This window comes from Gopherus flavomarginatus, chromosome 3 (genome assembly GCF_025201925.1).
Source record: "Gopherus flavomarginatus isolate rGopFla2 chromosome 3, rGopFla2.mat.asm, whole genome shotgun sequence".
Classification (NCBI taxonomy): Eukaryota; Metazoa; Chordata; order Testudines; family Testudinidae; genus Gopherus; species Gopherus flavomarginatus.
In genome coordinates, this window is record NC_066619.1 from 95,415,147 (window position 1) to 95,439,543 (window position 24,397).

Below are 24,397 nucleotides of genomic sequence, written 5' to 3' on the forward strand. Positions count from 1 at the left end.
TCAGTAAAAATAGCCTGATCTTCAGAGGTGTTGAGCACTCACATCTCCTGTTTACTCCAATGGGAGTTCAGAATGATGGTTATATCTAAAACTAATGGAACCTGAGTGATTCTAGAGGGCTCCAAGGGAAAATATTGTTCTGCTAAGTGACCACTCCTTTAATAGTTTGGTGGACTATTACAACATCCTGTTGACGTCAACCATCAATGAAGCGGCCCCCTAGACAATCTTCTCCTGGGTTTCGACCTCGCAAGTCACCTTGGTTTGTGGATGACTTGTGACAGCTGACGCAGGAGGAAAGACAGCTGGAGTGCCAGTGGGAGAAGTCTCAGTATGGGGCTGATTGATTACAGCACAGAGGGTTTAAAGTTCTGTGTTGTGGCTGTGCAAGAGGCATAGTGAAGTTTCTTTGCTAGCACCACTGCATCTGCAAAGTCTCAATCAGTAGATTTCCTTTGGGTGGTGGAGAAGCCTGTTCAATCGGAGTTGTTGCCATTCATTAGCTAATATAAATATGTTTCATTGTGAGGAAATTTCTTCTTGCTTTGCAGACAAAATCACTAGGAATTAATCTGCTCTGTCTGTGACCATAAAGGAAGGCCAAACAAGATCATGCAGAGGATGGCGGGTGGGAAAGGGGCAAAAGCTAAGTCTTCTCTGCTCGAGCTTTAGCCAGTGGCACTCAGGCTAAACTCTAGAAATACTGGAAGCAATTTGTCCTTATGCTTGTGCTCAGGACCTAGGTCCTTCCTGCTTATTGAAAGTGTACAGGTTATTAGTAGAGAATGTCAAAGACTCCTTAGGGATGGGCAGACTGTGAGTTTCTCCTACAGAAGCACCAGTACAGCCTCTGTTCTAGAAATGATCATTTGACACTGAAAATCTGATCAATTATTGTCTGGTAACTCACCTACTTCTGGCAAAGGTTACTGAAAAGATGATGGCAAAGTACTTAAGAGTATCAGATGACCTCATATCTCTTGGATCCTTGATAATCTGGGTACTGACCAGGGTATGGCACTGAGCCTGTATTGGCTGCATTTTGCAGCTAATCTCCTGGCCAAGGATGAGATTGTGTGCATTCATGGTAATATTAGATTTGTCGGTTGCCTTCAGTTAGGAGGTGTTGTTGATTTATCTGTGGGCTATGGCAGACGAAGATAGGACAGCTCTTGGGTGAGTCCACATTCAATGTTCATGCACCATCTCACCTCTCCTGCTCAAAGTATATTTGGGGTCACTGGGAGGGTTAGTAAAGACACTGGTTTCAATGCCCTTGGTATGCTGATGACACCAAGCCCTATATCTCCATATCACCTGATCCAGACAAAGCAGTTGATTGCTCGGCCCAATGTTTGGATGAGATGAGGGCGTGGATGAGAAGTTATCTGGCTCAGATTTAATCTGGAGAAGATGACGGTGATGTTGGTTGGCTGAGGAAAACAACCAGATGAGCTGACAAAGATAACATCCCCCTTCTGATAGAGGGTGTTCACCTACCATTTGTGGGGACACACTGTAGGAGTCCTGCTGGATTCCCATCTGTGGCCAGACCAGCTTTTTTCATGTATGTATGGCCAGGAGGCTACATCTTTGGATGTAGACCTTGCAACTATCATCTCTGTGCCTGTATTACCTCCCGATTAGGTGCTGGAATGCATTTTACATCTGGTTACTTCTTAAATCTATCCAGAAATTGAAGCTGGTGCAGAATTTGGCAGCTTGTTGTTATAAGATATACCTTCTGGGAGCTTATAATACCACCGTTTTTGGATCTCTAGAAGATCTTACTGCATTCTTAGTTTACTGAGCTTCAGAAAATGGTGCATGGCCCATTTGTTTTCCCTGTCTGTGGGGAGTTAAGTCAAAATTGCCAAAATTGCTGATGCAGTGACCTCACCAAGGCCTGTACCTTGACATGCTAAAGCTGCCGATCCAGTGACTGTACAGCAGCTTGTTCCTTAACATCAAACTGACAAGATATAGGCACAGAGCTAATGAGTTCTCAGAAGCTGACATCAGTCCAGCAAGCTAGAGATTGTGGTTGCCAACAACCTCACAAAAGACTAGACCTTCATACTGGCTCAGCTAGGTAGCTGTGTTGAGCCACAAACTTCAAAGAGGTCCATGTCGTGTCATTATCACAGCAAAGTAGAAGTTCAAAAGGGATGTGAAGTGGACATAAAACACTGCCAAATCAGCATTCATCCCTCACTGACACCCGTGGAAGCATTTTACACTCAATAGCTCCTGAAACATCAGGGTATGCAGGGGAAATGTGGCTGCTGATGCCACTCTGGAAGATAGTGTTTCTGTTTATGCCACAAGAAAGGCTAGTCCCAACACAGCATTTGGGAGTAATGCGTGGCCGTAAGGGGACAACCAAGAGACTACAATTTCCAGTGCAAAACCCAATGAGAGCAGCAAAGGGCTCTGAAACAAATTTCCTCCCACATTTCCCTCCTCCTGCTTATTCCTCTGCAGGATCTGATAAAACCTGGGGCCACATGCATCCCTGGTATAGCTCCAGTGAAGCAACTGAAATTACAGCAGGATGAATTTGGCCCATTGTCTAAAAAATAAATGGCGTTTATTTAGTGTAAAGGATTTGTTGAGATGAACAGGTGAAACAAACCCCTAAAGAAATGTCCAAATATTTTTCATGGGTAAAAGACAAAGCAGATTAGCACCATATCATTGAGTCACTATGACTGCAGCTTCCAAGTCATGGAATAGCAGAACAGTTCAGTGCTGTGATTACACAGACACTAGATGGAGCCATTGTCTAAAGGAACAAGACTGAAGAAGCAGAAAATAGAGTCTTGAAGTTTTCTGTCTAGTTACATTATCAAATTAAATACCTCTTTGGTATTTGCAAGTCCATATAGTATTCTGTCAAAGGTTTTCCCAGCCAAACCCACTTTACCCAAAGACAGATGTGCCTTTGATGTCCAAGTCAAGTCAATTTAATCTGACAAGCTGAATATTATTTTAGATATATTTTTGAAAAAAACATGTTACAGTCGTTTGTGGCAATTTCTTTCTAGGCTAAGGCTGGCTCAAACACATGTTCAAAGACAGTTGCAATTCCAGACATTTGGAAGGAAAATCTCTCTCTCATTTCCAGGGGCGCTCTCAAACTATATATAGGGGATATTTATTGCCAGCTGAGATTGTATTTTGCCAAAAACACACAGGCTGAAGAGCTGGTATTTGGGTCACTAAGCAGTTCTTCAGCATCAGTGATTTTTGTTTGCCATTGTAACAAAAAGTAATTAAAGTTCCCTGCAGGGTCAAAATTTAATCAGTTACAATTGAATTAAAACCAGGTCACAGTAACTAGTCATAGTAATGTGTTCCCTGTCCTAAAAATGGGTTTAACAAACTGGAAGAGCAGTTCTGTACATTGGGTTAAGAATCAAACCACAACAAATAATAGCAAGATTTTATGGATTGTATTGCCTGTTGCCCCACCCTCTGAGGCCACAGTTATATTGCCTTTTGCCAGACCAGCAGAACAGCAGCCAGTAGCACCAGCCAAATCAGAAACTATGGAACTCTACAATAATTCAATAGTAGGATGTTTGTAGAGTTTTCTGATGTTAAAACTATACCAGACATCTTGGGAAGTGCTATCACAGCTTCCTGGTTCATAATACATATCTAGTAAATGCTCATATAGCAGGAGTCAGCAAACCAGTTCATTGAGACTTGTATGTGTTCTGGAATCAAAAGACGTCACCTTCTGTCTGGCACAGAGGTTCTACTTGCTCTCGCTCCAATCAATGACAAAATGCCCATTGACTTCAGTGATGCAGGATTGGGCCCCAGGAGACATAGCTTCCCAGAATGCATTTTTGGCCTGACTCTCCATTGCCTTGCGCTTTTTTTTAACCACTATGAGAAAGTTATTTAAGATGAAATCACCACACAATTCTTCACTCACTCACACTGGTGGTAATGCCTTATACTCACTTTGTACAGGTGTGAATGACAGCAGAAAGTGCAAGGCAGTGGACAACCACCCCTTCTGGAAGGCTTTGAAAGATTAGCATCTGTGGTTCAATATGTTTGTTATCATTGGACAAAAATTCAAACCAGTATTTTTTTCCCCGAGGGGAAGAGATAATGTTCCCATTTTACACTGATCATCCTAAATCCACCTTAGCTAATAATGAATAATCAGGCAAGGAATCTACAAGGAATTACATATATAGGGCCAAATTCTTTTGTTTAAAGCCATGCACCTCTTTGGAATGCAAAGAGGTTACACAGGCATATTGAGAGCAGAAATTGACCTAGGAACTAGAATGAATTTTTCAGTACACAGTCTACAGAGTTTTAAGATTGTTGCTAAAATGTAAAGGTAAAGTCTGTTTTTATTTGAATTTTTTTGGCCCAATTCCAATGAGGAGGTTAAAGCGTCCAGGTTGTTGTTTTTTATAATAAAGATGCTTTTGTACTAGTATAGTACCATATCTAACAACTCCTTGCTTTTATATACAGTAATGCTTCCAAGACAGAAATTCGAAGTGCTTTACAAGCATTACTTAAGCTACACGCATGTGCGCGCACACACATGACGTAGATAACGTAGTTATTTGACAGAGGAATAAACCGAGGCACAGAGAGATTGAGTGGGATTTTCACAAGTGCTCAGAGTAGGCCGACTTTGCTCCTGTTGGAGTCAATAGGAATTTTACTATTTACTTCAGTTAGGTCAACAGTAAGTGCTTTAGAAAATCCCACTACTGGCGATTGGCGATTGGGCCTAGTGACAGAACTAGGGTTAGCACCTAGTGCCCTAGCCACTGTAACACTCTCACCAAATGCAATGCAATTCCATTCCCACACCTCTTGTTCCATTATCAGTATTGGTATAACCCTAAAACATGAACAATGCCTCTAGAGCTCACAAAGGATGTGGAATTGTGTCTCTTTGTGTTTCAGGCTAGTTTTAATACATTCATTTTTACATTAAATAGAGGTGTTTTATGTCAATTTTATGAAGTGGCTGGAATTCATTCACTTCTCTTGCCCAGAATAAAAAATATATAGTCTCACTCTATTTGAGGGTAGGCAGAAGGGAGGCATTCCTAGCCCATCATCAAAGCTTCTCCTGTTGGACATATTGACTGAACATGGCCTCCTTGGGTGTACCAAAGAGAAGCAATAATTACCCCCTTTGCAAGAGAAGTGTAAATGGTAAGCAGGTCTAGGCTAAATATACCACATAAATGTAAATATAAGGTTAGTGTTGGGGACTTACTTTTTCGTTACTGGCAGAGCATTCTGTGCGGAGCTAGTCAAAAGTCACCTGCAGTCAATGGGAATCTTTCCACTGACTTCAATAGGCCTTGGCTCATATCCTCTGAAAGCTTCAGTGTTATTTTGGTGTTATCCATGTATTAACTCAATCAGCCCTAGCCTAGTGGTCATACATAAGGTACAATGGAGCAGCAAAATGGGAAGGGCCCAGGTTCACCTCACTAACATTCACTTCAGCATGAAGGAATTACAGCAGTTTGCAAAGGAGACAGGGGGATCTCTGAAAGGAAGCACCAACTGCACAGCATGCTAGACCTTCTGTGGTGCTACCTCGCTTCTTCTTCCCCAAGTCAGCACATTCCCATTCACTGATTCCTCTTCTTGCACTAGCACAATCTTCCCTTACCCCTCCGTTCCCCTCCCAGGGACGGATGCGGCCATGGAGTGAAAATTCCCCTTCCAAGCAGAAGCATTAATGTCTGCAGGTACATCCACCTGTTTCAGAGAAAGAGCATCCTGGGTTGAAGGGCTTCTCTCTAGCCCTGCTCTTTCAAACACTGAGGAAACTCTACATCATGGAGAAAGCACAGAGGGCCTTTATAGACTTGGGGGAAGGAAGGGAGCTTGCTACACTTTTCCTCCCTCTGCTTGGTGGCTTTTCCTTATTTTATTGTTATTTGCTCATTTAGACATCTCAGAGAGAAAAGGAGCCAAGGGGTCTAATAGTTCTGCCAACTCTAACAAATTTATTGTGAGTACTGTGATTTTAGGGAAAACACCAAATATTATGAGAATTGTGATAAAGTCTAAGATCCTGGAGTCATGTTATTATGCAAGTCAGAGATTTCATTTTTAAGAAGATAGTTTTTAGTCCTCATGGTTGCAGAGAAAATTTGAAAACATGAACCTTAACGGCCTTCAAAATGGAAAGTAAATAGCCATCACCCCAAATGTATATATTTTTTTAAAATCTGATCAATCTCATGAATTTGGAGGGGGTCTAACTCAAGATTTTTTGAAGGCTTGAGGTTGGCAATACCAGTTAAAGTTTCTCTGAAGAAGAATCCCGTGGCACACAGAAACCATTTAAATAAATCAAATAAAACCTCCCAGTCTTTATTACGAAAGCTCCTGGGCCATCTAGCAGCATTTGGCATTTACTCAGCGGTTTACATTTTCAAAGCACTCTACAGACATTAAATACTTAATCCTAACAACACCCCTGTAAAGTAGGGGAAAAGAGACACTGAGTCACAGAGAGGTTAAGTGATTTACCAGAGGCCACAGATCAAGTCATTTGGCAAAGGAAGGATTAATATTCAAGACTCCATGACATCCAGCCCCTCACTCAAACCTCTAGACATCTACTGCCCTTCCAATATAGAAAGAAAAGGTAATGAACCAAATCCTGAAAGGTGCTGAGTATTTATTACTCCCTTTAACTTCAAAGGAGAGTTGCAGATGCTAGCACCTGTCACGAGCTGTAGACAGATTTCTGTTGTAGGTTCAGTCTAGCCAGGTGACCGGTGACAGATCTTCTTGGAGATCACAGAATGCTCTCCACAGAGTGCACATTCTCCTAAGCATTCATTTGGCTGGCAGTCTGAAAAATGCCAGCATTCTAAGGGCTTGATCCTGGGAAGTGCTGAGCACTCACAACTCCCATTGGGGTCAGGATCAAGCCATAAGCCTCTCGGGGTCAGACCATCAGCTCATGAAGCTGTGACTATCCCTCCCAGGCACCATAGTTATTTTAAAAATGACTGTCAATTTCTAATAGCACTGGCTGTGACTCTTAAACCAAGATTACTGTTAAATTTTATACCTCATAATCCCTCAGAGAGATGATGAGTCATGGACCTCACATGGGCACAATGTAACAAAATGTTGCATGGAATAAATTAACAAACGAGCATCACCTAAAGAGGAAAGAATTGTCTTCATTTTCTTTCAGTGGCAAAGTGTACTGTGAGAATGTTAAAAATGCCGTAGTGAATGAGGTCATTATAAGGAAGAGAGAAGAATGATGCATCAGAGAGTTATATGTCCACTAGAATTGGAGTTTGAGTAGTGTGCATTCAGAAATAATTTTATTTTCCAGTAATGACAATGTGCAATACCACATAAGAAATGAAATTGAAGAATTGATCAATTTCTTGGATAGCTTCAATATTAAAATTAACATATAAATTTAGCATCAATCTTATTTCTCCACTCATGTCCACTGAGTAAATGCACATAAAGAATGAATCACTGAAACAGTGTACCAGGGGAAGCAAACTCATTTTTCATATATGTCAGCACAAATGTGAGCTGAACCTGTTTACCGTGCACCCAACAAATGTTCTAGAGATGCCCTTTCAGACCTCTAACGAGGGCAAGTTTGGGAGTCTAAAGGGAAAAAACACCACCGTGTTTGAGGCAGCGGATAAAGAGGCTTGATATAGAACAGCTCCACAACTTTGCTCACAAACAAACCATACTTAGAAGAGTTGCCCCTTGGCTCTTCCCTGTCTTGGCAGGTATGCTGTGAGAGGCTCACATGCTACAGTGACCAATTGTTAATGAATGTTCTCCTCGCTACCCCGCTCCCTCTGAGGTGGGGAAGTTTTACTACCATCCTCATTTTCACAGAACCGAGGAACATACTGACTAACCAACTTGCCCAAAGTCTGTTCAGGAATTGGGACCCAAATCTGTGGAATCCAGAGTCTTAACCACAAGACTGTCCTTCCTCCCACTTCAATGGGACTTCACATATAAAAATTACTCAAGTAAGCAGGGTGGTTGTAAGATCAGTCTCATGTGAAGGAGATCAACATTTTAAAAACATTCTCCCTTTACCGCACATGCATGTTAGAAACTTAATAATGAAAGCACTATGTTTAAAATCCCAAATAGTACTCACCGGTCACTGGACTTAAAAGCAAAGTGGATATCCTGCCAAGTGAAAAACATCTTTCCTTGGATTTATATGGGTTTGCTCATTCAACTGGTGTTTCTGGGGCTTTCTGGTAAATATCTCCAAAAACTACTTACTTCTAATTGTTATTTGTACTTTTGTTTTGCGGAGCATAAACATTTCCTCCAACTTGAACATTTTGCAGTTGACTAAATCCAAAATCAATTCCCAAGATTGAATCAGACAATATGAGGCTCTGAGTCAGAGATAGACAAATTTCTGAAGCAGTTAACTAGTCATAACAAACTGTACAAAAAATAAAACTGTTTCAGGAGCTCTTTCTGCGGATGGCTGCGGCCCAGTTCTGCTCTCATTGAATCCAATGGCACAAACTTGCCTATTGACTTTCATAGAGCAGGACCTTATACATAGATCATTTTGAGAGGAAGGTGGACTCACAAAACTGCTATGAAAAATTACTGAAGTTGCAGGATTTAGGTGGGTGGCCAGAGGCATCACAACAGTACTTAGACTGTGAAAGCTGGATTCAAATGTGGCTTAGAGGAAAAGTGAAATGAGATACAGTAGTAGCAATTCCATCCATAGGGGCCAGTTGTCCACATTACAAGGACTCCGCACCTGTGGCATGACTGGTAGGTCCTCTCTGGGCTCTATCCTGCTTTCATCTTTCAACCAATGTCACTGGGTGTGCAAAGAATTCAATCTTGAGCCCTCTGAAGCTGACTGGAATAACAGCATTGTTACAGGTCAGGATTGAGCAGCATTTACAGGGAAGTGTGAAGAAATGTGCACAGTGCATGCTTATACAATTTTTGTTTCTTGCCAGTGCTCTGACCAGGGCTTAAAGTGCAGCGGTTGTAAGGGGTTGCAGACCCAGCCAAAAATAATTGATTAAAAATCAAGCCAGGTCACCGAGGGATGCACTTGCACTATCTTACCAAAGCTGCTGCCTCTAGATTATAATAGAGCCCCCCCCCGCCGTCCTCCCCTCTCCCCCTCTCCCATACACTTTTTTCAGACCACTCTAAATACTGGCTGTAACTCTCATTTTCATTGGCAGTTACCAAAAAAGAAATATAGAGAGTTGGGTAGTATCAGTATCCCCAGACAACAAATATAGTGAGAGTGCAGGAGAGAATAATGATACAGCTGATCACCACCACGGGCCTGATTCTCCCCTCACAGTGTTTATACACTAGTATAATACCATTGACATTGAAGGAGTTATGTCTGATTTACACTGATGTAAGTGAGAGGAGAATGAGCAGGCCCCTAGTAGTTCATGTATTCAGTCTGAGGATCTGATCATTATTTTCAATATTATACTAAGGATAAGAAATTATATTCACTTATCAATGGTGTGATGTATTTGTGATTCTTGCTCCATGATAATTATAAAGAAACAATGAAATTCTCACACAGTGCTAGCCAAGAGTCAGCTTTCTTCCAATGGCATGTCCCAATTCCAAGTACAGGTTAAGTTAAGTCCTGTTTTCTAACAGTCCTTTTTCAGTTGGGAAATTGACCATTGGTGTAACTACAACAAAATACACTCCTATGAGTTGCACAGTTTGTTTTGCCCTCTATTCCATCTATCTAGTACATAGACAGATGGGCACAGATGACTTTATGGCTAATGACACTTCTGGGTCGCCTAGCAGGAATATTTAGGCAAAAGATTCCTTCTAGAGAAAAATCATTGCCTGGTGGAGTGAGCCAAGAATCCCAAATTCTAACCCTGGCTCTAACACTCATTATCCCTGTGACCTCGGAACAAGTCTAGGACTATGGATTACCTACCACACTGAGGCAGAATGAAGATTAATTTGTTTTAAAAGTGTTTAAGAAAAAAATACTATGTGAGTGCATGTAAGTAATGTCATTTCTCCTTTCAAAATTGAAATACCAGGGTTAAGACATAGCGAGACATTTTGAGCTCTGTTTACATTATTTCCCAGCAGGGATTTTATTTATGTATTTGTTTCCTTTTCCCCCTACATTTATCATTTTATTATCTGGAAAAACAGATTGAAAGATTTGGCAAGAGTGAGAGCCCCTCTGAGCATCTGTGTGCACTGGAGAAAGAGAAATCATACAGCAATGTTTTTATAGAACAGTATGCTTGTGATCTAAGGAAAACCCTTGGTGCCTAGGCATGGCCAAGTATGAAAGGTTGGGAGAGAACACAGAGGCTACTGATCTCCCACAAAGTTAGCATTAATAATTTTTATCTGTATTTTGGGGTCACACTGTGCTAGGCACCAGAATTGTTTTGAGGGGATATGTACTCCACTCCACCTTGAATCCTGCCAATAGTTGCACCTACACCGAAATATGTGTTAAGGTGCCAGCAAATATCAATTGTCACAGAGGTATCATCATTAGGTAAAGGTGGAAAAACTGATACTGAGATGACACTTTGCTGAGGAACCCTGTATATAAATTGTTCACTTTAGAGGTCCTTAGTGCAGGTCTAATGTATATATGATGAGGGCAGCATTAATTGCTCCTGTAAAGATACCAATCTGAAAATTACAATTTGCTTAGAAGTCTCATTTTAAAGACATGTCTTCTAACACCACATAACTTGCATCCTCTCTCCTTTATGCTGCTGTAGCCTATGAGGAAAAGGAGCTATGAAGAAATATCCTTTTTTCTGCTCACTCCTAGTATAGCAAATTCTGCTTTACTCAGCCAACCTCCTCAGATTCTGCAAACACATATCTCCAAGATACCTTAGCTTAACTGATGACAACATTTAACTGACGACAGCATCTGTGCTGTGAGGACAAACACAAATTGCCATGCTGCTTATAACTACTCCACAGCATTTGGGCACCTTTTGACCATTAGTCATGTTCATTTACTGGCTTCAGGTTCTTGGCCTGATCTTCAAATGGTGCAAATTGGCCTAGCTCCATCAAGTCAAGGAAGCTAGGCATATTTACACCAGCTGAGGCTCTGGCCCTCACTTTAGAAATGTTCTTTGCCCAAATATAAATGACATAAACCAAGATCATCTTCTTAGTTTATTTTTCTAGAGTCCTTAGCATGCTACATTAACCTGACAATTTTTAATCGTGTGTTTATTTCACAATACATTTCATGCAATTCACAGCTGTAATTGGTTTTACATTGACATTACACATGTTTCGATCTAGCCATGTGAAAAGAATAATTCTTAATATTATTTGTCTCTAAAAAGTGTCCAAGCTTAAACAGCACAGAAGCAGTTCACGCTAGTCTCATGTGCAGTAAGTCATTTTGATTTGTTTTTTGGGGGAAGGGGTTGTTTTTGTTTTTGTTAAATGCAGGATGATTATTGGAATAAGAATACAAGGTCCCTGCTTAGTCCGTTTGCAATTGAACTACGTTCTTTTGATTTCTTATGTCCTGAGGAGTCCTCTCTTTTAAAACAGCATTCAAGTATTCTATTTTAACATTCCGGTTGTCTGAGTTAAGGGGCAAGGCAGATCTTCAGCTTTAGGTTCTATTATAAATCTTCCACAGTCCCAGCTTTCCCATAATTATTCTTAGCATTAGAATCTTCCTTTGTAATAAACATTCAGCACTAAAGCCATAGAGTATAGCTATTTGGCATTTTCCAGTGAAGTGCAAGAAATTTAATAAGTTATGTCTTTATTGCTAATGTACAGTACCAAGCAAAGTCACTTTTTTAATATAATTTCAAGGGTTTCATAGAGAATGTGTCCCTCCTCTTGTTGCCCAGTAGTTCAGCTGAATTGCAAATATCACTTACTTATAATATGTCAAGTGTCATTCTAAGATGATGTATTAAGTATTCTAGAGTCTGAAGAATCAGATCTTTCATCATAGTCATCTTCTGTATAAATAGGTTGTTTAGACACAATTGGACATCCATCATCAGGGATTGAGATCCTGGGATCTTCTGATGAGCGAGTAGGAAGGACAGGTGAACTTCGGAATACACTGGTAGAATTACTAGAGAATGGGCTGACATACTGGGATCTCAGCTGGTATTGCTGCTGCAGTGTCATGGTGTTCCATAAGGTGACATCATTAGGTAGAAAAGGACTGGACTGATTTCTCGCCAAAGTGTTCCTCAACATCAGTGGGTATCGTGGTGGCTGTGGGAAAGGGTGCTGTAAAGGTACAGCCAAAGGATTTGGCACAACACTACTAGAATCAGTGGAGAACCTCAATGTGTCTGGAACTCTAAAGGCTGATCCTACAGACCACTTAGAAGAGGAAATAGGATATGAACTCAGTGTATGTTCAAAAATGTGCCCATTGGAGGGCAAAACAAGACTGTCTGATTCTGTAGAAGTTCTGTCTCCACCCGTTACTGAAGATCGGCTGGACAAAAGGACCTCAACAGCACTCACCAGATCACCCCCACAGCCTTTCAAGATTAATTCAAGCACAGCTGGCTTTTGGTTGGGGAAGATTTTTTTTAACACTTCAAGAGGAGGCCTGTTGGCCTTCAAACTGAAAGGCAGAGAAACTGTCCCCGATGGACCTTCTATCAGGAGATGATTCTGTTCTGTGTGGTACTTGGGACTATCTGGTCTGCTTTCCGTGCTGCCACCATTTTTCTGAGCTGCATAACCACCTTCATCCACTGACACTATTTCAGGGCTCTCGGGAGTGAAGCAGCTTTTGGCTTTTGTCACATCAGGAGAACTCCTTTGGTCTGTGTCTTTGTCACTGTACGTCTCAGCATTATCTGTTCCACTTGCGTCACCCAACCGTTCCTCAGTCATGTCTGTAAAGTAGAAGGCAGTTGGATTAAGCCTTTCACAGAGCCCAAAAACTTTTTTCATACATTGTATCATATATTTTTTAACATGAATAAAGCAAGAATTTACTGAAGGAAAGAATTTCCTGAGATTACAGTAAAAGGTTGAATGAAGTGGTGATCCTATTTCCATTTTGCCTTCATTAATAACCTGTACCCAAACCCCTCTCTTTGTCATGCTAAATTATATTTTACCAGTGCTCAAGCCAGCATGGTGCTCTCTAATGAGGACTAGCTGACTTGAGGGGATATGCACTATGCATTTGATATCTCCTTGTAAATAACTTTGTCTTTCTACATTATATAGAAAGGAAATGGGTTTGGTCAACTAAATTTCTGCTCACCCTGCTGAGTGCTAGATTTGCCATTCCTAACTGGGATTTCCAGTTGTAAGACATCAGTCCATCAGCTGAATGCCAGCCTTCCCCAAAGGCATTTTCACTCTTTTAAATTAGTATTCTCTTAGGACCACATCATGCTCTTAGTGAATGGACTGTGTGCTGAAGAGTTCTGAGGGGACCTGGGACACAAGAATAATCCCCACAAGGCCAAACAGCATTAGTGAAGCCATCCACAAGTACTATTGCCTCAAGGCTGAAGAACCCCTCATCACCAGCACACTTTTCCTCCAGCAGAAGACAGCCCCTCTCCCTACTCTGAGCCATATAGTTCCCCCCAATCCATAGAGCACAGCTCAGTGGCATAGCCTCCTGTCTCATCTCTCTTACACCTGCACTTTTACCTTGTGCAGAGGACTATACTATTCCCACTACGTCTGTGGAAAAGGGAAGGGAGTAGGATTTGCCCCTTAAGTTCGTGAAGCCCTAGGTCTTTGTGTATCAATTAGATTATAATCTATTATACGGTAGCTAATACAGTACACTACAGAGAAGGAGGCCAAGATTTTCCAAAGTGACTAGTGATTTTGGGTAGCTCATTTTTTGCGTGTCCAATTTGGGATGCCTTACATGTGCTGAGCACCTCTGAAAATCAGGCCCCTTTCAGGTGGCTCAGGCTGGGCATCCAAAAATGGAGACTCCTAAAATCACTGGTCACTTTTGAAAAACATGCCCAGAGCGTGGAAAGATTTTGGAACCCTTTTCAATGCAACTCCTTGGTAGAAATAAACAAACTAAGCCAGGAGAGTTGCTTCATTGGCATTTTTTAAAGACAAAGGTGACAATATATTTTGCTGGCAGATATTCACTGTTATTTCACTAAGAACCATTTCCTCCTGCCTGACTCATGCAGAATAGTACCCTACTCGCTGAAGCGCTCCATTGATTTTACTAGAGTTCAGCATATAGTATGTTGTTGATGCTAAGGGTTAGGCTGGCAGAATCTGGTCCTAATTATTGTTGTTGTTTTTTAAATAAACACTGAACAAAGCCTTCAAACATTCTGTTGCAAAACTGCACTAAAATGAGGCCTACTCATTTATTAACTTTATTAGTGCAAGGAAGCAGCCTGGAGCAAACAAGGAGCTTTGAGGTTGGAAATCATGCTAGTAACCACTCATTCAAAACTGTAAATTACTTCGGATAGGCTTGCAGACAGACAATCTGGAGTGCCCCATTTGCCCACTGCATGGAATCTCTTTCCTAGCAGCAAAAGAAAACAGGGGCAGGGAAATAGGAAATTTACCCACACAAGCTAAAATGATATAAACATTTTTAAATTGATATATGTGTGTGTGTACATGGTAATTGTGTGTAGCCCAGACATTATTAGGGGAGAACTCTTGGTACTCCATATGCTACCCACCTCCATCCTCTGCAGACACCCAACTGCTGCAGTGCACCACCTTTTAAGGACTTGACTCTGCATTCTTCAAGTGTAGCTTCCACTGTGTTCCATTCAAGTGTAAAGTCAATGGGAACTTTACATGTGGAAGGACTGCAGAACAGAGCTTGGAAGATAAGTTACAGCAGCTCTTGCCCCTGAGTGGTTATTTCCGGTACACAGACGCTTGAGGAAGATAGTATGGTGATATTTTTTCATGTAAATTTACTGTGCTGTAGTGACCAATTTGATTATGTAAATTGCATGCAAGTAAGTGTATTTCAGAAGTATTCTTAGTTTCCAAAATGTATTTACTGTTATGTAGCTTACATTTAATACTGGGCACCATAACCTAGCAAATATATATGGAAAAATATATTCATATTACATCTCCCAGATCAGTTAAATACAACTCTGATCCTGTGAAATTATTACTTTATGGGTTTTATGTTTTGGGGGTGGGATTAATTAGCTTTAAAATTTTCTAACTTGTCTTTATGAAATTTGACTTAAAGATGTTTTCAGATTCTAGACATTAAATCTATTGAATTAAAAAGCTAAAAGTATGTACACACTCTCTGACTTCAGTGACATCAGGATAGGTTCATAATACATATACCCTATAAAAATCCTTATTCCTAGCCCCGTATCTGGACTGGCAATTGGTGAAACGTGCACTACATGCAGAAGGTGTATGTATCTCTCCAGACTGCCCAAATCCTCCTAGTATCAGAGTCACAAAGGTGGATTACAACTATTTAAATGAAATCATGGTATATTTGTTCCTCATTGTTACTACTTCACAGGGATTTTCCTTCCTACCCTTAGTAAACATTTAGAAAATTGTATACAGTAGGGTTGATCCTATTCTTATAGTGATTCCTATTCTCTGTATGGTTGTCAGTCAAAAGCCTTTTTCCTGTTGAACTGATCTGGATGTGGCATACACCATTTAAAAACTCATGCTGACCTGCAGATGTCACAAATGTCTAGTTTCTCAGACAGGTCAGATGGTGACTCTTTTGCACCACTTGATAGGTCATGCTAATTTCTTGCCTGGAAGGCAATTTGGTTACTTTGTTCAACTTATCTGAACACTAGTGCCTCTAGCAAACACATAGATGGTATGCAAGTGCTGTTTGGCAAAGGGCAATTTTTGTTGGTTCATTTCCTTCTTTTTGTGGGAATGGTTGCGATTAGATTTTTACGTATTTGCAATGGGCAGAGAATAACAACTGTTAAATAATGAAGGATTTGGAAAGGTATATTACAAATTCATACAAATATTCTGGACAGTGAAATGTAGAAATGTAACATGCAGACTAGCCACATCTAGGGCTTTAATTTCGTATTACTCCCAAATATAGGATGAGTCTTCAACTACTACAATATACATTTAACTAAAAATGAATGTACACTTTGTTCTTAGCCCACGGTATCTTTCTGTGATATTCTCTAACTTCTCCTAAAGGTGATCTGTATTTTATAGAAAGAAACCTTGGCTTCAGGCAGCTTTTAGTATTGTTTTTAATAAAACATATGCTATTTCAGATTGCTTGCATTCAGTGCACTTTTTTGTTAGCCCTGAGGTGACCAGAGAGAATCGCTTTCCTTGTTTATACTAATTATGGAGAACTTCCATAACATTTCTTACTCACTTACTCACACCTTTTTATAGTGAGATATATATATATATATACACATGAACATATACACAGCAATGGGAAAAGCATGTGTACATATGTGCTGTATAGATGTATACATACATGAACACAGGGATTGTGAGCTCTAAGGGAGATGTCTAGAACTAGAATTTCAGATACTATGATAATGAGGCCATATAAGTACCCGTGAAAGATAGCCAGACAAAAAGCCATTCGCTCCAGTTCATTCCTTCACTGAAAACATGTCTAATCCTTTGGGTTAAATCCTGCTGCCCTTAATAGTCCCACTGATAGCCCTTCCTGAAAATAGCTCTAAACCGTACCTGATTAAGAAGGATCTACCTGCCACCCAAATTTACCTGGAGCCCACCCACATCTACTGTTATCCCGGTTTCTGTAATTATAATGACCTGAACGGAAAATACCATAGATTCCTGTGAAACTGTTATATAGTTACCAAAAATAATAATAAATAATAATAATAATAATAATGAAGAAGAAGAAGAAGAAGCAGCATCCCATTACATTGCAAACTTCCTCCCCTGTTTTTAAAGGCCTGTGTATCTTGGGGAGGCTAAGAGTGATTGTTCCTAAATTACTTTTTCCCTAAGGGCAATCTTGGACAAGTATTTGGGGTCGGGAAGGAATTTTCCTCCGGGGCAGATTGGCAGAGGCCCTGGAGGTTTTTCACCTTCCTCTGCAGCATGGGGCACGGGTCACTTGCTGGAGGATTCTCTGCAGCTTGAGGTCTTCAAATCACAATTTGAGGACTTCAATAACTCAGACATTGGTTAGGGGCTTGTTATTGAAGTGGATGGGTGAGATTCTGTGGCCTGTATTGTGCAGGAGGTCAGACTAGATGATCATAATGATCCCTTCTGACCTTAAAGTCTATGAGACTGAGTTTTAAGCAAAACCTAGCACTTAAATCAACTAAAGGCCCAGTATGGCTTCACAGTATTTGTTTACAAGCACTAATCATTACTAAGGGGCAGGGAGAGGATAGCTGTGTTTATGTGTAGGGTGAAAATAGGAGGAGGGCAGGGCCGGCTCTTCCATTTAGGCGACCTAGGCGGTCACCTAGGGCACCAGTATTGGGGGGGTTGGCATTTTGCCATCCTCGGCGGCAATTCGGCAGCAGGGGGTCCTTCTGCACTCTGGGTCTTCAGCGGCAATTCTGTGACAGGTCCTTCACTCGCTCCAGGACTCGCCGCTGAAGTGCCCAGAAGACCGGGAGTGCAGAAGGCCCCCCCGCCCCGCCGCAGAATTGCCACCAAAGACCGAGGGCGTGGAAGGACCCCTGCCTAGGGCGCCAAAAACCCTGGCGCCGCTCCTGGAGGAGGGAGAATTATTTAGACAATATAATGTAGCCGGAAGAAATTAAGAAAACTGGTCTTATTCCCGAACTGAACTTTACGGGGAAAGTAGCCCTACTGAAGTGATCAGGGCTACTCCAGGAGTAAAGTAGTCCAAGTAAAGGGTATTAGAACCTGGCCCTAAATCAGGACACACTGGATGGATCTAAAGCCCAGAGATATAAAAGACTGGACAAAGCACTGGCTAATATATCCTAGGGAACAATCCTGTTACCGCTCTCCAGTATGCTATTCATTGTGATATCTAGGAACCATACTTTATAGCGGAGAGATGATGTAAAAGGTGTCTCTCATTTCCAATTTCTATGACTCTGTGAATTAAGAAAAGTACTGGAATGGTGAATCCGGTTTAAAAGAAAGGCTCCAGATGGGTGTTCAGCTGTTTTGAGGTATATCAGCCTTGCTTTCTATTTCCCTTTGATTACAAGGGAAGTCTATGTACAATGAAGGCAAAGCAACCTGGCAGTTTCCGAATGCGCCCCATGAATTGCAACCTTAATTAAAAATGAGAGTAATTAGAGTCATTGGGAGCAACTCTCTGAAGGTCTTGCATCCAGGGAGGCAGCTGAGGTGCAGATAAGCAAAATCTTCCTCCCTTTCCACGAAGAAGTTGGGAGAAGAGGCTGGGAGAGCTCCGGACAGATTGATTTATGAAGATTTACCCCTTTTCCCCTGTAAAGCTGTTAGCAGAAAGTGCTGACTGGCTGGCAGCGAAAAATTTCTCATCAATGCTCTTTGATTGTATTTTGCAAACAAAATGCCTGTTGCTTGGTAACATTTCACTTGAGCCTGACCTTCTCCTAAAGTTATTGCTATCAGATTCGATTTACACTGTCCTCCTGTGATTACAGTAATCTTTTAAACTGGGAAGTTCATATATCAGGGGGAAAGAAAAGTTGGGTGTGCAAGTCAACATCGCTTCTGTCCGCCAGATTTATATCCTGCTGGCGGAGTTTATTTCTGTTGCACTTTCTGGAAGGATTTTCCTTGCTTTTTCTGCCCTCGACACACAGACACCCCTTCTTACCCTGAATTTGTAAGCGTCCCCGGCCCTTAGCAGGATGGGGATGCGGGTACGGCAGGCAGAGATCTTAAGCCTCGGATGGGGTGATGGTGAAGCTGCAACGCTTCTGCGGGTTACTGATGGGTTTGCAGAGCGCTAACCAGTCGCTCAGGGTGGGAATAGTCCCTATATTCCAGGCCGGGGAGGGGTGAGTGAACAAGGGGACCTAGAAGTTTGGGGTCTGGGAGTCAAGTGCGGGTCCAATAGCAGATGAAAAGAAGGATCTGGGCTCCAGGGTAACACGACTCGAGCCAATATTCAGTGAGTTCTTTGGCTGGCAGCTCAAGCCGCGTATCCGGTCGTGTGTAGCTGCGTGATGAGAGAGATGTTGTGAGCAGCGCTAGAAGCTACACACACACACGGGCATGTTTACGTGAAGCTTTGGCGGCGAGCTACCTGTTTAGAAATCAACGGGCCACGCTCTGAAAGAGCAAGATTTTAACCCAAATTCTCGGCTATTACAATTAGGCTCTGATCCCGCCCCCACCGAAATCAGCGACAGTTTCGCCCTCATCTACACCAATCCTGCATTCCCTCCCCTCCGCATTACTTTCCGACCCGGAGCGGGACCCCTGATTTAACAGGAGTTACCGAGGTGGGGCACATTACAACTCCTTACAATGACAGGGGCTGGCTGGGCCTGCCCCAAGTGGAAATGGGAAATCACAACGCCCCACACAGCGCCACTGGTAGCCGATCACAAGTAGAACTAACCCAGAATAGAAATAACAAAACTAGTGTAAATCAGACAATCGATCAGAGCGCGCAGGAAAGGAGAGGGTCCCGCGGGGAAATGGGCCCTACAGCTGCCCTAAAGGGTCCTTCCTTTCTGAGCCGTCAGCAGGGTGCGTGGGAAAGGGAGCCCCTTGCAGCAGACCTTGAGCGGGATGGGAAAGCCCAGCTGGTTCCACAGGGGCAAGGAGAATAAAATAACCAGTGGAGCTGAATGCCACCTCTGCGCCTGGCCCTGCAAAGCCTACGCGAGCCTTACTCACCCAAGTGGAGTCTTTGACTTCACTAGGGGAATCATAAAGCTCTGCGAGATCGGGCCCATGGATTCCTTTCCTCCCTCCGACCCTATCATTGTTTTTAAATCTTGCCCCATTTTGTTCAGGGGTCAGGGGGCTGTTTTCCTTCCGTTAGCTCCGATTACAACGATGCAGTGTTCGTTCCTCGGCGGAAACGATCCCACCCAGCCAGGGCCCCACCAACAGATCTGCTGTAAGCAACTTCACTTCTTTCCTGTCCTCTGGGAACGATGGCAGGCCAGGGGGACAAAATGCCAAGCCCTGGCTGCAGTGCAATGAGCCTGGGAAGACCATAGAAACTTCCCCGACAACATTTCAGCCAAATTAACTGAACTGTGCCAGCGCTCCTTCCCTAACCCACTGGAGAAGGGGCGCGCAGCGCAGCTCTAGGGTCCATGAATATCCGCCCCCCTCCTTCCCGAGCTAGAAAAGGGATGAGGTCTGTAAAAGTCATAGGAGCAGTCAGCTCAGGGCTGTGGGTTCCCTCACTCTGAAAGGACCACGGAAAAGATCTGGCGTCGAGAGCGGATTAGCCCTCGCTTTGCTTTTTTTTCCACCAGCCCCTCCTACATCGCGTTGAGCTGGAGGGATGCTGACTGGGGGAAGGAATAAATGGGGTGAAGGCAGGGCCGGCTCTAGCCATTTCGCCGCCCCAAGCACGGCGGCACGCCGCTGGGAGCGCTCTGCCGCTCGCTAGTCCCGCGGCTGCGGTGGACCTCCCGCAGGTGTGCCTGCGGATGCTCCACCGGAGCCGCGGGACCAGCAGACCCTCCGCAGCGACGCCTGCGGGAGGTCCACCGGAGCCGCCTGCCGCCCTCCGGACAACCGGCAGAGCGCCCCCAGCTGCATGCCGCCCCAAGCACGTGCTTGGCGCGCTGGGCCTGGAGCCGGCCCTGGGTGAATGGGAGCTCCTAACATCAGTATCCCACCTTTGCAATTACCCTTATTTTTGGCTCGCAGAGCAAGCGGGCTGGGCTGAGTCTGTCCTTACAGAAACACCCAAGAGCTGAAAGATTGCTGTGGAGAGCTCGTCGCAAATCCAACTCCGTTTCTTTCTAGGGGTTCGTAGCCCTCTGGGCTCAGATTCCCTCTAATCGAAGACTCTAGTTATTAATGTCCAGAAAAAAATGCTGTAGGTATATTGAAAATTGCTCATTCAAGTTAAACTACCCAACGCGCAAACCATCTTAAACACTAGAAACATGAATAACAATTAATTGAGGGGGAAATATTTGTGGCCGATCTACGTTCTGTAGCCAACGGTTGGTTTACAAGAGTTCTGTGTCTTTTATGGACTAATTTTGGTTGGAGGCGCTGAAAAAACCTCTCTGGAGCACACCCGTTCATTTTGTGCTCCTGTTGATTTCACCTGTAAGTTTACCTTTTAATAAGTGTGTGCTCTCGTCCAGTAAGTACTCAGTGAAAAAAGGCTTCGGTTTGTATTTTTCCCCAGAAAAATGTTCTTCCACGCATCAGCCCTGCGCTATTTTTACTCAGCAGCAACGCTATATGTATAGCTTGTGCACAGAGAAATATTTTAAAGGGTCAGATTCACAGACTGACATATAAACATAATGCCACTGTTGTCTCGTTTTCCTCTTGACATTTCCCAAACTCTTGATTACTGGCTGCTCTTAAAAAAAAAAGTGCCAGTTCCATCCCTTATTCTTTTAACGACGCTGCATTTTAATGCTGGATTATGTATTGTTATGGCTTTAATAGTGCTTCGGGAATTGTTCTGCAGCCTCTGCCCCGGAGATGGGAAAGGTGACCCCCCTCCTAAGTGGTTTAGCTGAACAAAAAAGTGCAAGCCCCAAAGTTTTCAGGTGATGAATTTCAGATTTGCAGTTATAATACGATATGGTGTAAATTCCGATGAGTTTCGAGATGTTGAACAATAAATGATACATATATTAGTCAATTGATACTAGTACTATATTACTAATAATATTTACTAAATACATTTCCTTGTCCTTCCCAACAGCTCATATGTTAATTCAGTGACTGAACCCTGGATATATATTGGCATTTATTTATTCTGTACATCTGAGGCACAGAAATGGGCTCCCACCAAAACTATCCACTTCAAAAAGAATTAACTGGGTAACTCCTAATTTTGCACACACGGGAAACACTGTACATCACAAGCCCCCTTCCTCGCTACAGCACAGTTCAGCCGCACAGCAGCTCAGGCCGAAAACTGCTCATTGCGGTCTTTTCAATTGGTTATTATTTTGTTCCAGGTGATGAAAATCAACAAACTCAGCGGTTTCATGTGAAGCCTGAGATTTAAGTGTAAAGTGTATTCCGGCCTCCCAAGGTGCCCGTCGGAGTGGGAAAAAGACACGTTGTTCTACGGAAACTGTTTTCTCCAACATAACACAAAAATAGGGCAGAATCTAAAAAAAAAAAAGGTCTGTCTAAAGATCCACCTGATGAAATGAGTTATTGCCGCCCGCCTTGCAAAGGCGAAAGGCAGGCGCTATACTGGGACTCTAACAGGAATTATACAGCAGCCCCTACCCTTTGCAAGGTCAGACCTGGCGCTTTAGGACTCTGTACCGCTTCGGTGACATCCAGAGTGCTACCTCACCTTAACGTGTCTGCTGTAATTCTGGAGCAACTCCTGAGGTCCTTACTATCTATCGGAGGGGTTTGCACTGGCTCTCATCACTGTAATATGGGGGGCCCTGACTCAGGGGTCCCATCCTGCGATCTCTTACTAGTAAATGGTCTTCATTCACATTGCTACACATCCCGCCGATCTCAAAAGGACCACTCACTTGAATAAGCACTGTTTGCAAGTGCAAACGTATGCGGACTCATGCTGTCAGTTTTTGCGCAGTCCTTACTCGGGCAGTCTCCCACTGGGACCTGACTGAGCTAAGACGAGCCAGAGATTCTGCAGTGAAATGACACCGCTCTGCGCTCTGGCGAAAGTTGAGGCCAGGGACATGCACTGTGCATGTGGGGGGTTTCTACCCGCTCAGTCTGATTCCATACATTGCCCGCGCCTAGGAAGTAGCTGTGGTGTAGTTGCAGGTTGAATTCTAATTCCTTCTGATCATGTTTCAGGGGCCATGGTTCAGGTTTGGGTACAGAGTCCCGGGCCAGTCAGAACAGTCATTGTCAGTGTGGTTTAATACTACAAGTCCTGACAATCGATCCCATTTATTAAGACGCCCCCTCGCCCCCAAAAAGCCAGTAGCTGGCCAGCGCCCACTTCCCCAAACACCCAGGCCCGGAATCTGATCCCCCCGGATACCGCGGTGAAGCAGAAATAGTTCCACGAGAGCCAATGGCGCGGCTATGGGGTCAGAATCGGGCTCCGAAGGGACTCCCAGCAATGCACAAACACCCGCTCCACCGGCCCGAGCTCCCCAGAGCCAGAACAGAGCCCTCAGCTGTCTGCAAAGACCAGCAGGCAGCTGCCGGCTCCGGACCACATGCGGCCTGCCGCTCGGAGCAAGGCACAGAGCTGGGGAACCGGCTGCCCGCCTGGGCCTGCCCCCGGGTGCCCCCTCCCTACCTGCGCTGGGGAGCTCTCCTTGCCAGCTGCCTTTAGCCAGCCTGACCCGCCCCTCCTCGCGGTCCTGGGGGATCCGGAGCCCCCTGCCCCGTGCCCAGGCACCTCGGGGACTCCAGCGCCCCTCGCCCATTGGAGCCAGGTTCCTCCACGCCCACCCGATGCCTGCGGGCGCCGAGGAGCCCCCAGGTCGCGGCGCCGCCCCATGCCCTGCGCTTACCTGCTTTGGGGAGCTGCGGCTGCAGGGCTGCGGGCTGCTCGGCTGCCCAGCGCAGGGCGGCGGCGGGGGCTCTCTGCGGGGCGCAGTCCCCGCTGGCGACGGGTGGCGGCGGGGGCCCGGGCAGGGCGCGCAGGGAGTCCGGGAGGAGGCTCTCCAGGCTCTCGTTGGCCTGCTGCCGGCGCAGCGCCACCTGCGCGGCCATGACCCGCTGGCGCTCGATGATCAGGATGCACTTCTCGCAGGTGCAGTCCTTGAAGCGGCAGTAGCGCTTGTGGCCCTTCAGCCAGGACAGCACGCCGTGGTTGCGGCAGCGGGCGCACTTCGGAGTGCGCTGCAGGGGGGCCCGGGGCGGCTGGGACACCGGGCCGCCCATGTACAGGTACGGGGAGCCGTAGCCGTTCATGCCCCGCGCAGGAGCCCAGTCGGGCTGGGGGCAGAGCGGGGAAGGGGGCGGCGGCTCTTCCCTGGCTAAATCCCGCTGGGCGCTACGGGCACAATCCACTGGGCTGCATCCAGCTGCTGCTGCTCCCTCCGCTGCTGCTGCAGGCAGGTTCCCCGGCTCCGGCTGCTGCTGCTGGGACCCGGCGGAGATCGCTCTGCCTAGTGGCGGAGCCTCCCCTACGCGCCCCCTCTCCTCGCTCCGCTCCCTGCAGCCCGGCCACGGGGGGAGGGGGCGCGCCCAGCCTCCTAGGCAGCTGCTAAGGGCTGGGGGGCGGGGGGTTTCCTCTCGAGTCCGGGACAAATGGTCTCGCCCACAGCCAAGCCAA

The 24,397-nt window shown here is 44.4% G+C and overlaps 1 protein-coding gene across 1 annotated transcript; it reads right to left on the minus strand.

Moving 5' to 3' along the window:
* Positions 1–11,265: 11,265 nt before the first annotated feature.
* On the minus strand, positions 11,266–24,033 carry DMRT3 (doublesex and mab-3 related transcription factor 3). The gene is made up of 2 exons (XM_050944292.1): positions 23,631–24,033; positions 11,266–12,938 (listed from the first exon to the last, which is right to left on the minus strand). The coding sequence occupies exons 1-2, from the start codon at positions 24,031–24,033 to the stop codon at positions 11,974–11,976; spliced, it is 1,368 nt and encodes a 455-aa protein (XP_050800249.1). The 3' UTR covers positions 11,266–11,973.
* Positions 24,034–24,397: the final 364 nt, after the last annotated feature.